At 68.4% G+C, this 11,007-nt stretch overlaps 5 protein-coding genes across 5 annotated transcripts in view; 2 read left to right on the plus strand and 3 right to left on the minus strand.

Moving 5' to 3' along the window:
• Nucleotides 1-1,573, minus strand: part of CHLNCDRAFT_141357 (hypothetical protein) — a gene marked incomplete at both ends in the record, with an annotated part of 3,931 nt that extends 2,358 nt beyond the window's left edge. The window contains 5 exons of the mRNA XM_005843231.1: nucleotides 114-236; nucleotides 459-535; nucleotides 756-990; nucleotides 1,230-1,293; nucleotides 1,433-1,573. Of these exons, the coding sequence (XP_005843293.1) occupies nucleotides 114-236; nucleotides 459-535; nucleotides 756-990; nucleotides 1,230-1,293; nucleotides 1,433-1,573 (640 nt within the window). The remainder of the gene's footprint in view (nucleotides 1-113; nucleotides 237-458; nucleotides 536-755; nucleotides 991-1,229; nucleotides 1,294-1,432) is intronic.
• A 777-nt stretch (nucleotides 1,574-2,350) lies between these two features.
• Nucleotides 2,351-6,765, plus strand: CHLNCDRAFT_55318 (hypothetical protein; the record flags this gene model as incomplete). The annotated part of the gene is made up of 5 exons (XM_005843186.1): nucleotides 2,351-2,590; nucleotides 2,770-4,133; nucleotides 4,730-4,886; nucleotides 4,991-5,894; nucleotides 6,080-6,765. 5 exons carry the CDS (start codon nucleotides 2,351-2,353, stop codon nucleotides 6,763-6,765), a joined length of 3,351 nt encoding a protein of 1,116 aa, XP_005843248.1.
• Nucleotides 6,766-6,813: 48 nt separating this feature from the next.
• On the minus strand, nucleotides 6,814-8,611 carry CHLNCDRAFT_56407 (hypothetical protein). The gene is made up of 6 exons (XM_005843232.1): nucleotides 8,430-8,611; nucleotides 8,212-8,302; nucleotides 7,899-7,995; nucleotides 7,573-7,689; nucleotides 7,287-7,373; nucleotides 6,814-7,074 (listed from the first exon to the last, which is right to left on the minus strand). Exons 1-6 carry the CDS (start codon nucleotides 8,515-8,517, stop codon nucleotides 6,991-6,993), a joined length of 564 nt encoding a protein of 187 aa, XP_005843294.1. The 5' UTR covers nucleotides 8,518-8,611; the 3' UTR covers nucleotides 6,814-6,990.
• Nucleotides 8,612-9,120: 509 nt separating this feature from the next.
• Nucleotides 9,121-10,130, plus strand: CHLNCDRAFT_141361 (hypothetical protein; the record flags this gene model as incomplete). Its single annotated transcript, XM_005843187.1, has 4 exons — nucleotides 9,121-9,266; nucleotides 9,477-9,522; nucleotides 9,654-9,740; nucleotides 10,017-10,130. The coding sequence occupies 4 exons, from the start codon at nucleotides 9,121-9,123 to the stop codon at nucleotides 10,128-10,130; spliced, it is 393 nt and encodes a 130-aa protein (XP_005843249.1).
• Nucleotides 10,131-10,705: 575 nt separating this feature from the next.
• CHLNCDRAFT_141362 (hypothetical protein) overlaps nucleotides 10,706-11,007 on the minus strand; it is a gene marked incomplete at both ends in the record, with an annotated part of 3,422 nt that continues 3,120 nt past the window's right edge. The window contains one exon of the mRNA XM_005843233.1: nucleotides 10,706-10,801. Coding sequence (XP_005843295.1) covers nucleotides 10,706-10,801 — 96 coding nt within the window. The remainder of the gene's footprint in view (nucleotides 10,802-11,007) is intronic.

Consider the following 11,007-nt stretch of genomic DNA (forward strand, 5'->3'; position numbering starts at 1 on the left):
CGCACCGCTGGTAGCAAGAACAAACCAGCTAGCGACAAGCACACGGAAGAATGGTAGAAGGAAGCAAGATGCAAAGCAGCAAAGAGAGGTGCCCACACCGCCCCGCCTCTCACCTGCGCCGCCCCCCACCATGTGAACCACGCCGGAGCCGGCAAAGTCCATGAGTCCCATGGTGCCGCTGATCAGGGGGTCGTACTCAGCCTGGTCGCAGCCCCGGCGCCGGGCAGACAGCCAGCCTGCAGGGAGGCAGGCGGGCGGGCGGGCAGTGGTGGCGGGTCGGTGCTGGTGCTAGTTGGCGGCGGCGGTGGTGGCGGTGGTGGTAGAATGGTTGGAGGGAGCTTGCATGGCTGGCTGGCATGGCTGCATGGATGGCTTGGATGGGAGCACTTGGATGGGGACACATGTTGGCTGGAGGGCCAGCAGGGTAAGGTGCGCCGGCGGGAGCGGCGGCCACCCACCGCTGTTGCTCCAGACCCAGTGCACGACCACCGGATAGATGAAGCCCGAGATGGCGGTGGTGTAGATGAGGTACGCCCTGCGGTACATCAGGCAGTACATGAATGCGGCGTGGCGGTACAAGCATGCCGAAGCACAGCACGCAGCCTCGCATGCGGGCTGCCGGCGGCCTCAAGCGGCGGCAGCCTGGGCGTGTGCTGCGCCTGCGCAAGCACACACCCGCACTTCGCTGGCCACCCCGCCGCCTCACAGGCCGCGCAACGCACGCGGCAGCCCTCATCTAGCCCTAAAACACGCACTTGAACTGCAGCCGCTCGGCGATGGCGCCCGACACGATGGTGGCGGCGGTTGCCGAGAAGGCCCAGTTCCAGAGCCAGAAGGCCCAGTAGGTGCCCCCTGTGGCGGAGGCCTCGCTGGAGAAGAAGTTGTAGGCGCCGATGAAGCCGTTCTGGCCGCACTTGCCGTAGGCAAAGGCGTCCCCCACCGACCACCAGCACACGGTGGCCACGCAGGCATCGATCGCGTTCTTCATCACTGCGGGGAAAGGCAAGGCGGGGCAAGGCGGGGCAAGGCGGGGCAGGGCAGGGCAGGAGTGAGGGGAGGCGCGGGGTCGGCTCGTGCAGGCGTGTGCGGGCGTGGCGCGTTGGGATGGGCGAGGGAGGGGGTGGGAGCGGCAGCGGGCGAGTGGCAAGGTCAACGGCTGGGCTGTGCAAGGGGAAAGGAGCTGGGCCATGGCAGGCGCAAGGGAAGGGCTAAGCTGCGGCCAGCCTCACAGATGTTCTTGGTGTTCTTGGCCCGCACGGTGCCTGCCTCTAGCAGCGCAAAACCGCTCTGCATCTGCAGCAGCGGAGCGGGAGGGCGGCGGCAGCAGCGGCGGTGGCAGGTATGGTCCGGCGGCGGCGGTGCCCATTCAGCGGGAGGCTCTTGCTCGCTGGCTTGTCTTGGTGCGCCTCCCAGGAGGACCAAGTCATCTCACCTGGAACACGAAGAAGGAGCAGACCAGCACCCACAGCGAGGTCAGCTCCGCCTCCAGGTTGGTGAACTGGGCGGCAACGTCGCCGCCCATGGTGGCGGCGGGGTCTGCCTGCGCCAGGGCCCTGCCCGCCACGCTCGCCATCTCTCTCCTCCGCGGCCTCGGCTCGGATCAAGGGTGCAGGTCGGTGCTGGGCGCCGATAGAGCGCGCTGGTGGGCTCTTGCCGTGTGCCCAATTCGGTGTTGGGACCAGGCTGGGGTGGGCCGCCGCAGCGCGCTGCTTTGTTCGGCAGTGATGCAGCCTGCTCTTCGACTGATCGGCGCGCTTGGCCGTGCAGCGCTCCCACCAGCAAGATAGAGTGCAGCCCTAGCTGTGCAAGGAGGAGGGCGCTCCGTGTCTGGGGCTTGCTTCAAAGGAAAGTCAAGGTGGTGCGTCTCATCGGTTCGGCGCGTGCAAGCCAAACCCACCCATGCTGAGCTGGCCGCCGCCGTGGCGGCGCCGCCCCATGTGGGTACTACCTCTCGAGCTCCGGGCCACTGAACTCTGCACAGGTGTCCAACTCAAATAGCTCACAGGCTCCCTCTGCCTTCCCTCGGCTTGGAAGAGCAGCGAGCTGAAGCCGCCGCCGCCACCTTGAGCTGCTCCCCTGTCGCTGCCAGGGCGTCCCGCTCTGCTCAGGCTGCCGCTACTGTCACCCGCGCCCGCACAAGCAGTGCCACGCCGCTAAGTGGTCCAACCTGATATCCTTCCTTGGCCTGCACAGCAGCTTAGCACCCTATACCGGCCGATTGATTCATGCGGCCGCCTTTCCGCTCCACTGCTTTCCACACTCCAAGGCCTTGCCTTCTGGCCCCCTGCTGTGCCTGCAGGAAACACCAGGACACTTGCTGGCATCACCAAGCCTGCTTGCTCGCTCCAAGATGGCGCCCGCAGACAGTTCGAGCAGCAGCGCTGGACTGCCGGCCCTGGAGACGCTGCGCAGGGCCTCCAAGGCTGCCCCCTCGCAGCGCAGCGCCGAGCAGGCAGCGCTGCGGGACGCGGTGCAGCTGAACGCCGAGGTGGCCAAGGCGCTGCCGCTGGCGCGCCTCGCCCGGCCCGCCCGTGACGGCGCCGCCATGTGCCTGGCCCAGCTGTCGCCGCGAGAGGCCACGGAGGCAAGGGTGAGGCGGCCTGGCAGGCCCGCGCCCCCACGCTTCATGTTCGCCTGCTTCTTGTGCCCGCCAGGGGAGCTGTGGTAGCACCGGCACGCGCCTCCCTGCTCAAGCGGCGCCGCCGAGCGGCCTGGCCGCTGGCAGCAGCACCCCACCCAGCCTGCTGCCCCGCCCCTGCCCTCCCGCAGATCACCTGGGCGCTGCTGCAGCTGGCGCGGGCCCTCTGCATCACCCCACACTTTTGTGAGCCCGCCTTTGCCAGCCGCCCAGCCAACCACGCCGCCGCCTACGCTGCGCAGTGCTGCAAGGCGGCTGGCATCGTGCCTGGCGTCGGCGCGGGCCGAAGCAGGGAGGAGATCTGCCAGGAGGGGGCCCGCCGGGCGGCGCTCGGCCCGCAGCAGGCGGCGGCGGCCGCCGCCTGCCTGGCCGCCATCCCCGAGCAGCCGCGCCAGCTGTGGCGCGACGGCCGCCTCTGGCTGCTGCTGGCAGTCGTCGCGGTCGCCTTTGCGCGGGGCGTGGACACAACAGAAGCAGACGAGCAAGGCGTGCAGCCCGACCTTGCCCTCAACTTCTGGGCCTCGGCCCTGCACCAGCTGGAGGATGAAGGGCGCGTGGCGGCCTATGGGCATCAGCTGGCGGAGGCGGCCGCCGCCGCAGGCGCACCCGAGCCGCCCGTCGGCCTGGCGGGCCTGCGCTGGCTGTGCGCCAGCCGGGTGGCGGCGCTGGGGGCCCTGCTCAGCAAGAGCGCCGCCCTGGCGCTGCTGGATGTGCGCGGCAACGTGATGGCAGGCTACCTGCAGCGGGCGGTGGGGGAGCTCGGCGGCGAGTGCGGCGGCGTGCGGCTGCAGCGCGGGGCGGGCCTGGCCGCCAGCCCCGAGGCCGCTGCGGCCGCCGCGGCCGCCGCGGCCGGCGTCATACTGCGCCTGCAGCCAGGCAGCCCCGACGCGCACCTGGCCGCCGCCTCGGCCGCTACGCCCGCCACCGGGGGCCCCGCCCCTGCGGAGGCGGTGGACCACGTGCGGCGTGCGCTGGTGCTGGCCCGCAGCCAGCGCAGCCTGAGCAGCTTGGTCATCGGTGACAACATGCTGGTGGCTTATGCGGCGCAGGGGGAGGGTGTGTGCCCGGCAGCCGAGGCGCTGGCTGCATGGGAGGAGGGCTCCGCGGCGCTGCGGCGCTGCGAGGAGCAGCTGCCCGGCGAGTGGGTGGCCCCGCTGCGCAAGGGCCGGGCAGCTGCGGAGAAGCTGCTGCGCCGCCTGGCTGCTGGCGCCGGGCCAGCCCGCGGCGGCGCTGAGGCCACCGCCACCTCCAGCCAGGCCGGCACCGCTGGCAAGCCCCCGCCGCCGCGCACGATGTGGGGCGCGCTGGCCGCGCCTGCCGGCGGCAAGGCGCTGGCGCCAGGGCAGCCCACGGCCGCACAGGTGGCTGCGAACCCACACACCTTTGTCCAGGCTGCCGTTGCAGTATCCAAGTGCGCCTGCTGCGGCAAGGAGGGGAGATATGAAAAGTCCCCGCTGAAATATTGCGCTGCCTGCAGGGGCGTGCAGTACTGCAGGTGAGGGGCAGCCAGCCGCCGGAGGTGCTTGCTTGCGTGGGGGCAGACGGCGTTTGGCACGCAGCGGGCCCTGCAGGGCTTGGAAGCGCGCCTGCTGCAAGCAGCCGAGGCATGGCCTGCCGCCCTGCCGCCGTGCAGCACTGCCTGCCAGCGCAAGGACTGGCCCAATCACAAGCCCAACTGCAAGAAGGCGGGCTGAGCCGCGGCATGCTGGGCTCGCTCCACCTGCGTTTGTCTCCATTCGGAATGGCTGCGCCGGCGGGGGCAGCCAACTAGCCTTGATCTGCGCATCTCGTTCCAATTTGATGTTCCTTGTTTGCTGTCTGATCTTGATTCTTCATTGTGCTCGTGTGCTTTCAAATCCTGCAACGTTCTCAAGTGATTGCACCAGCGGTGGCAGCGGCGGGGCGGTACAAGTCGGGGCGGCGCAGTCAGCGTTGACCACGCTCTTCTGCAGCACATACGAGTCACTTCAATCTCTGCAGTTAAAATGATTCCGCTCGAGCAGCACCGGGGCACCTAGCGCCCAGGGCTCCAATCGGGAGCTGCGAGGTTGCGATGCAAGCCTATTGGTCCATCCCATTCCCCCGCCACAGGAAGAAGAAAAAGCGGCAGCAGCAGCAGAGGCAGCAGCAGGGCGCAAGGCGGCCGCGGGAAGGTGCCGCCCGGCCGCCGCCAGTGGAGGCTGCCCGGCCGTCTTGGGACAGCACCACCAGTGACCATTCCAAGTACAAGCTGAGCGAGGCGGAGCAGGTGGGGCTTCTGTGAAGCGCACCGAGTTTCAATACCTCAGCAGCCAAGCCATGGCTTGCTGCCTAACGCTTGATGCCCTGCTGCCGCCCACCATGCCGCCGCAGGCGTTCCGCCGCTCGCTGCGCCAGAGCCGGCACCACCTGCGCCCAGCTGCCGCTTCCACAGAGCCCCAGCAGGATCAGAAGCTGATGGGATTGGAGGAGGCGTTGGCACGGGGGCTGCTTGGGGTGGAGGCAGAGGAGGGCGGCATGGTGGGTGCTCACCCGGCAGAACTGGCGCTAGAGCCGGAGTCTACTGGCGACAGCTGGCTGGATGGGGAGGAGTCGGAGGAAGGGGAGGAAGCAGCAGCGTCCCTGGATGGCATGCGGCAGTTCGTTGCAGGCCTGCAGCGCAAGTATGGGCTCGGTCGCGGCGGCGGCGCTGACGGCAACCCCACGCCGGCCGTGCCAGCTGGGGCGGGGGACGGCGGTGGCAGCGTCGCTGCCTCCGCGCGGCGCAAGCTGGCGCAGCTGCGTGCCGAGCAGCGCGCCGCAGCGGCTGGAGGAGACCTTGAGTTCGGGGATGGCGGGAGCGGTTGCGGCGGCAGCCAGGAGGAGGGCCGAGAGCTGGAGGAGAAGGACAGCTGCCCTGCTGGCATGGCCGCCTCCCAGCCTGCTCCTGCACTGGCGGGCTCTGACAGCGAGGGGGAGGGACATTACGGCCCAGCCGCGCTGCGCAGGGCGCAGCAGCGCCTGGCAGCAGCGGACGCAGCCGCCGCGGCTGCGGAATCGGATGCAGCACCCAGCTTCACCCCCCGTGGGGGCCGGTGCCGCCAGGTCAGCAGACACCTGGCAGCAGCGGTAATGTCGGTGCCGTCGGCGGTACCGTCGCCAGCTCAGCAGGACCTGCTGGACAGGCTGACGGCAGCCGAGGCGCAGCTGGGGCGGGTGGCGGGGCTGGAGGCGGAGCTCCGCCAGACGCAGGCTGCAGTGGCGGAGCTGCAAGAGCGCAACGGCCAGCTGCAGACAGGTGGGGTGGGAATGGGTGGGTGGGTTGTTGGTTGCTTAGTGGTTCTCTGGGCAGACAGGCGCTGCACTAAGCCGTGCTGAGAGGCCAGCAAGGAAACACAAGAGGGTGTGAGCAAGGGGCTGCAAGGCACACCGTTCTCCAGCCTCCTTTTCAGCCCAGCAAGCTTCTCACCCGCCCTGCCGCAGAGCTGGATGCCTGCGTCAGCCACTCCCTGCATGCCACCACCCAGCTGCAAGCCCAGCTGTCGCGCCTGCTGGGCAGCCACCAAGCCGGCAGCAGCACCGGCGGCGGCAGCCTGGATGCCGCAGCTGAGGAGCCGCGCCAGCAGGCGGCCAGCCCCCGGCTGCCACCAGCTGCCAGTGTTGCCGTGGCGCAGGCGCGCGCGGTGGCAGAGGCGGTGTCGGTTGCGCAGCAGGCGCATGCACACATGGCTGGTGGCGCTGCCTCCAACTCCCCAGCTGCGCAGTGGGAAGGACAGGAGCGCCAGGCACCTGGCACTGGCAACCTGCTGCTGCCACGCTGTGAGCAGCAGGTGGAGCTGCCACAACGCAGTGAGCAGCAGGAGGATGTGATGGCAGGTATGCAGCTGCCCAGCTTCCGGTGCTTTGCAGAGCTGCGGCGGGCGGCTGCCTCCAAGCCAGCCGCCAGCGCCGGGGAGCAGCTGGCAGCTCCAGGACTACCTGCTGCTGCTGCTGCTGCTGGCCTCCAGACTCGCGGCGGCAGGGGGGAGCAGGGCGGAGAGAACCACCCACCGCAGCCGCGCGCGCTGCCGCAGCGCCTGGCACAGCAGCGGGGCGGCGATGCTGGCGGCGTGCAGGCGGCGGCGGCTGCCGACGTCTTCCAGTTGCAGCGCCTGGCCACGGCGGGATGAGCGGACAACGGCTCACAGAGGGGTCGGGCATGGGCCCCCCCTGAACACTGCCGCACCGCAATATGTTAATGGCATCGTTTGCAGTTTTCCTTCTAACTATTTTAGGAATCCACAACAGTTCAGTTCATCTTGATGGCGTGACGATGGTCACGATGTTACAATAGCCGCATCATGCGGGCTCACGATGCGAGTTAAACGAAACAACATGCCGCCTGCCGCGTGCCGTCATGCGACCGTGGGCGTGTTCCATAGGCCGTCTGTGAGGTAGTGCAGGTTGTCTACTCCAATCCCCTTGTTCAGCTCCCGCATCTGAAGGGGGGAGGTGGGTGGGCAGGCAAGCACGAAGGTGGGCGGGCAGGCCGGCGGGCAAGGCAGGCGCGCGGCAAGGCAGCGGAGCCGACAAACCGCATGCCGCAGCACACACAGCACACGAGCGGCGATGCCACAGAGAGAGGCATGCGCGCCCCTCAGCCGCTGCTTCCACCACTTCACCATGCCAACTGACCCCCCCGCCAGCGCACCTGCGCCGTGGACATCTTGGTGTATCCTACCGCCATGGCGTGCTCCTTGCCCTCAGCATAGATCGCCACCGCCCGCCCCTCCTCCACCTGCACCAGCGGCAGCAGCGGTGGCAGGGGCAGGGCGCAGGTGTCGCTGTCGTCAGGCAGCCAGGGGATGCGCGAGGGAGGCGGAGGGGCGCCTGGCTGGGGCTGCCAAGGCCCGACGCCGCTGCCGCAGCCGCCGCCGCCGCCTCCGCCATGTGCCCGCCCCAGGCTGGGCGCCATCTGCGGCAGCAGCCTGGCTCGCCTCGTCGTGTATCGTGGCCCCCGGCGAGGTGAGGCCTGGGGCCATGATGTTGGCGCCGCTCAGCACAAACTTGATGGCCCCCAAGTCCGCCCGCAGCTTGGGCATCATGTCGGGGTACTGCAGGGCGGTACGGGAGGTGGTACAGGAGGCGGTACATGAGGCAGTACATTATGTGCTTGTGTGCTTGCATGGTGTTGGGTGGGCGGGTGCGGCGGGGTGTTGAGGCATGGTGGCAGAGCCGGGTGCAGCCCTGCCAGCACCAGCGCAGCGCGGGCAGGCGAGGCAGGCAGACCGGCGGGCTGGCAGGGCGGCAGGTGTGGGCGAACCTGGTGCAGCAGCCGCAGCGTGGGGAACCAGGGCCCGTCCCGCATGCTGAAGAAGAGCGGCGTTTTGTCCAGCACCAGCAGCTGCACATACTCTGGGCTGAAGGGGCAGGCAGGAGGGCGGCAGCCAAGCAGCGCGGCACAGGTTGGGACCGGCAGGGTCCAGCGCCGGCCACCGCTAGCCCAGCTGCAGCAGCCTGCTGCCCCGGCGGGGAGGAAGCCAGAAGGGGTCGCAGCTCCCCACGAACGGCCGCTACAACCACCTGAGGCTGCCGCCGGTTCTGCCAGCCAGCACACTGCAGCGGCGGCTGCTCACAGCTTGATGAGCACGAGGTCCTGCTTCTTGGGCAGAATCACGTCGATCACTCCCGTCTCAGAGAGGTACGGGTAGTCCTCTATTATCCTCCCTGCAGGAGCGGTTGCCGGCGTGGAGTCGCCCTCAGCCTGCCAGGTGGCACTGCCAGCATGGGCTTGGCCCAGGGCTCCCTGCCCCAGAGAGGCAGGCAGGCGGGCGAGTGAGCGGCGGCGGCGCACCTCTGATGGCGCGCTGCGCCGAGGCCTTCAGCTGGCTGTGCCCCGACACCTTATCCTTCCCGAAGGTTTTGAACAGCTGCGAGGTCATCGCCGCTGCGCTGCTGCCGCCAGGCTCCCTGCAGAGAGAGCGCTGGGTGATGGGCGGGAGGGAGGAGCGTGTGGCGGGGCTCGGGGATACCAACAGGGGGAGCAATGCGTGCGAATTGGCATGCGGGGAGGCCTCCTGCGCTCTGTGGGCAACGTTGTCCCGGCAACTGTACTGCACGGCGACCCAGAGGTTGCCGCCGCATCGGATTGCGCGCTTTCACGGGGTCTTCAAGCATCTGGGTTGCTACAGCCACACACAGGAGGCCGCCAGCCCCACATTACCCTGCCCTCTCTCACGGCACGTGCCTCTCTGCCCTAGCTCCAGCCATCGCCCCCTGGTGATATCACCTCGCTGAGCAGCAGACACGGGTTGCCCCAAGGGTCTTGCAGTCTTCGGGTTGGACCGGCGCCGCCTGGCCCGCACGCAGACAGCCGCAGGGCGTGGTTTCCGTGGTGCCTGACGCGGCCGACAGCCGGCGCAGTCACCGCAAGCCTACCAGCGCCCGCCTGGCAGTGAGCGGCGGCCACCGCGGCAGCAAGCCTTCGCCATCTGACCGGCCGCGAGGCGGCCCCCTCTTGCTACCACCAACTTTAGGCCAGCAGCATGCAGCTGAAGCAGATCAGCCGAATACTGGTGCAGTTCAGCCCCTACACGGGGCAGGCGCGGTCGGCGCGGGAGTTCCTTGCCCGCGTGACCAGCCGCCCCGCGCAGTCCACCAACCCGGACTGCGAGGTTCAGGCGCGCGTGAGGTGAGCTCTCCCAGAACCCCTGCTCATCAGCCCAACCACCTCCCCACCCACCTGCCTGCCTTGCTGGCGCTATGGGCCACCGCCTGCCGCCGCTACAGCCCACAGGCAGCTGCGCGGCTGGGGCGTGCCGGGCGTGCCCTGCGCCGGCTGCTGCCGCCGCATGCTCCCGCCCGGGTCTGACCAGCGTGCCGGCTGGCTGGGGTGCTGCAGGGTGAAGGGCGACCCTTTTGTAGAGATTGAGTACGACAACAAGCAGGTGATTGCCTCCATTCCTCATCCCCTGAAACCTCTATATGTAAAGGGCGGGCCACCCCAACCAGCGGCTGCACCCAGCTGCCTCAACTCATGTCCAACGCCGCGCCCTTGCCCTGCTTTCTTCTTTCTCAGGTGACCCGCATCGACACAGCAGACCTCACCATACAGGAGATCCTGCTCCAGGTGCAGAGCCGGGCGGAGGAGATGGACACGATGCAGGTACGGTGCGGTACTGTGCGGTGTGGTGCGGTACATGCAGTGCAGGACATGCAGTGCGGGACATGCAGTACAGCGCTGCACAGGGTGGCGGCGCAGCACAGGGATGGCGGCAGGCCAGGGGCCTCTGGCCGGGCCGCCTGAGCGGCTGGCATGTCTGTCGCTCGCCTCGAGAGCCACCTCCAGAGCCGCCTTGGCCAGCCTGCATGGCTTGTGCTGGCCGCCGGGGCACGCGCTGGCTCACCAGCCCTCCCTGGGCCCTCTCTCTCCTGTCCGCAGAAGCTCAAGGCGGCGGGGCTGGGCAGCCAGCAGTTAGACAGCAGCTGGCACCGGCACTTGGGCAAGGAGACTGCCACCGTAGGGAAGATTGATTTTGTGCCGCGCCAGGCATGAGGCGCCAGCCAGCAGCCATCCGCACAGGCAGGCAGCAGCAGTCGAAGCAGCTCTGCGGCGGCGGCAGCGCAGGCGCCGATGCCTGCATTAGAGGGACTAGAGACTAGTAGACGAGTCGTGGCGGCGCCTGCAGCGCACCGTTCCTCTGCGGCGCCTGCCTTTTAGAAGACCGAGCAAGCCATTTGATTTAGACGAAGTGTTAGTGCCCTCCGGCCAGCAGTGGCTGGCGGTGCCTGGGTGCGCCGCCAGCCTTGGCCTGTAGCGAGTGACACTGTCAGCAGCCAGCACCATAGGCAGGCGGTATCCCGCCTGCCTGTCATATTTCATGCGGCACCTTGAGCAGTACCACATTCATCATTTCTCCGATTCAATAGGTAGCAACGAGTTGCGCTTGTGTAAGTCCGCGCCAAGCACCAGGCAGAGCCACAGGAGGGGCCCTGTCAGTCGATGCCCTGCACAAGCAGCAGCCACAGCCCTGCCGTTCCCTGCCCGCCTGGCTGACGCCGTGGGCTGCTGCTGTTTTGGCGCCCTTTCAGTCCTTTGCATTTGCTGCCTTCTTTATTACATTGGCTGCCTCAGAAGTAGGGCTTGTATTGAGCTTCCAGCTGCACCACCGCCCCAGCGCCGCCCTCCAGCCGCCGCTGCCCCTCCACCCTGCCGCCGCCCACCAGCTGCCGCAGCGGCAGCGACAGGCTGCCGCAGCTGCTGGCGCCGCCCCGCCACCTGTGCACCATCAGCTCAACCCTCACTGCAGGCAAGCAGGCGCAGGCGGGCGGGGCAGTGGGCGCCACTCTGAGCATGCCGTGCAACCCTGCAACAAGTCAAGACCAAAGGTGGTCTATAGACACCATTGATCCAATGACCACATTGATTTGTG

Source organism: Chlorella variabilis (genome assembly GCF_000147415.1).
Source record: "Chlorella variabilis unplaced genomic scaffold CHLNCscaffold_33, whole genome shotgun sequence".
Lineage (NCBI taxonomy): Eukaryota > Viridiplantae > Chlorophyta > Trebouxiophyceae > Chlorellales > Chlorellaceae > Chlorella > Chlorella variabilis.

Coding starts and splice junctions, on each gene's coding strand:
- CHLNCDRAFT_56407 (XM_005843232.1), bottom strand. CDS start 8,517: ATGACCTCGCAGCTGTTCAAAACCTTCGGGAAGGATAAGGTGTCGGGG. Junction 8,303..8,429: donor GGCGCAGCGCGCCATCAGAG/GTGCGCCGCCGC, acceptor CCGCTCCTGCAG/GGAGGATAATAGAGGACTAC. Junction 7,075..7,286: donor CCAAGATGTCCACGGCGCAG/GTGCGCTGGCGG, acceptor TCCCCCCTTCAG/ATGCGGGAGCTGAACAAGGG.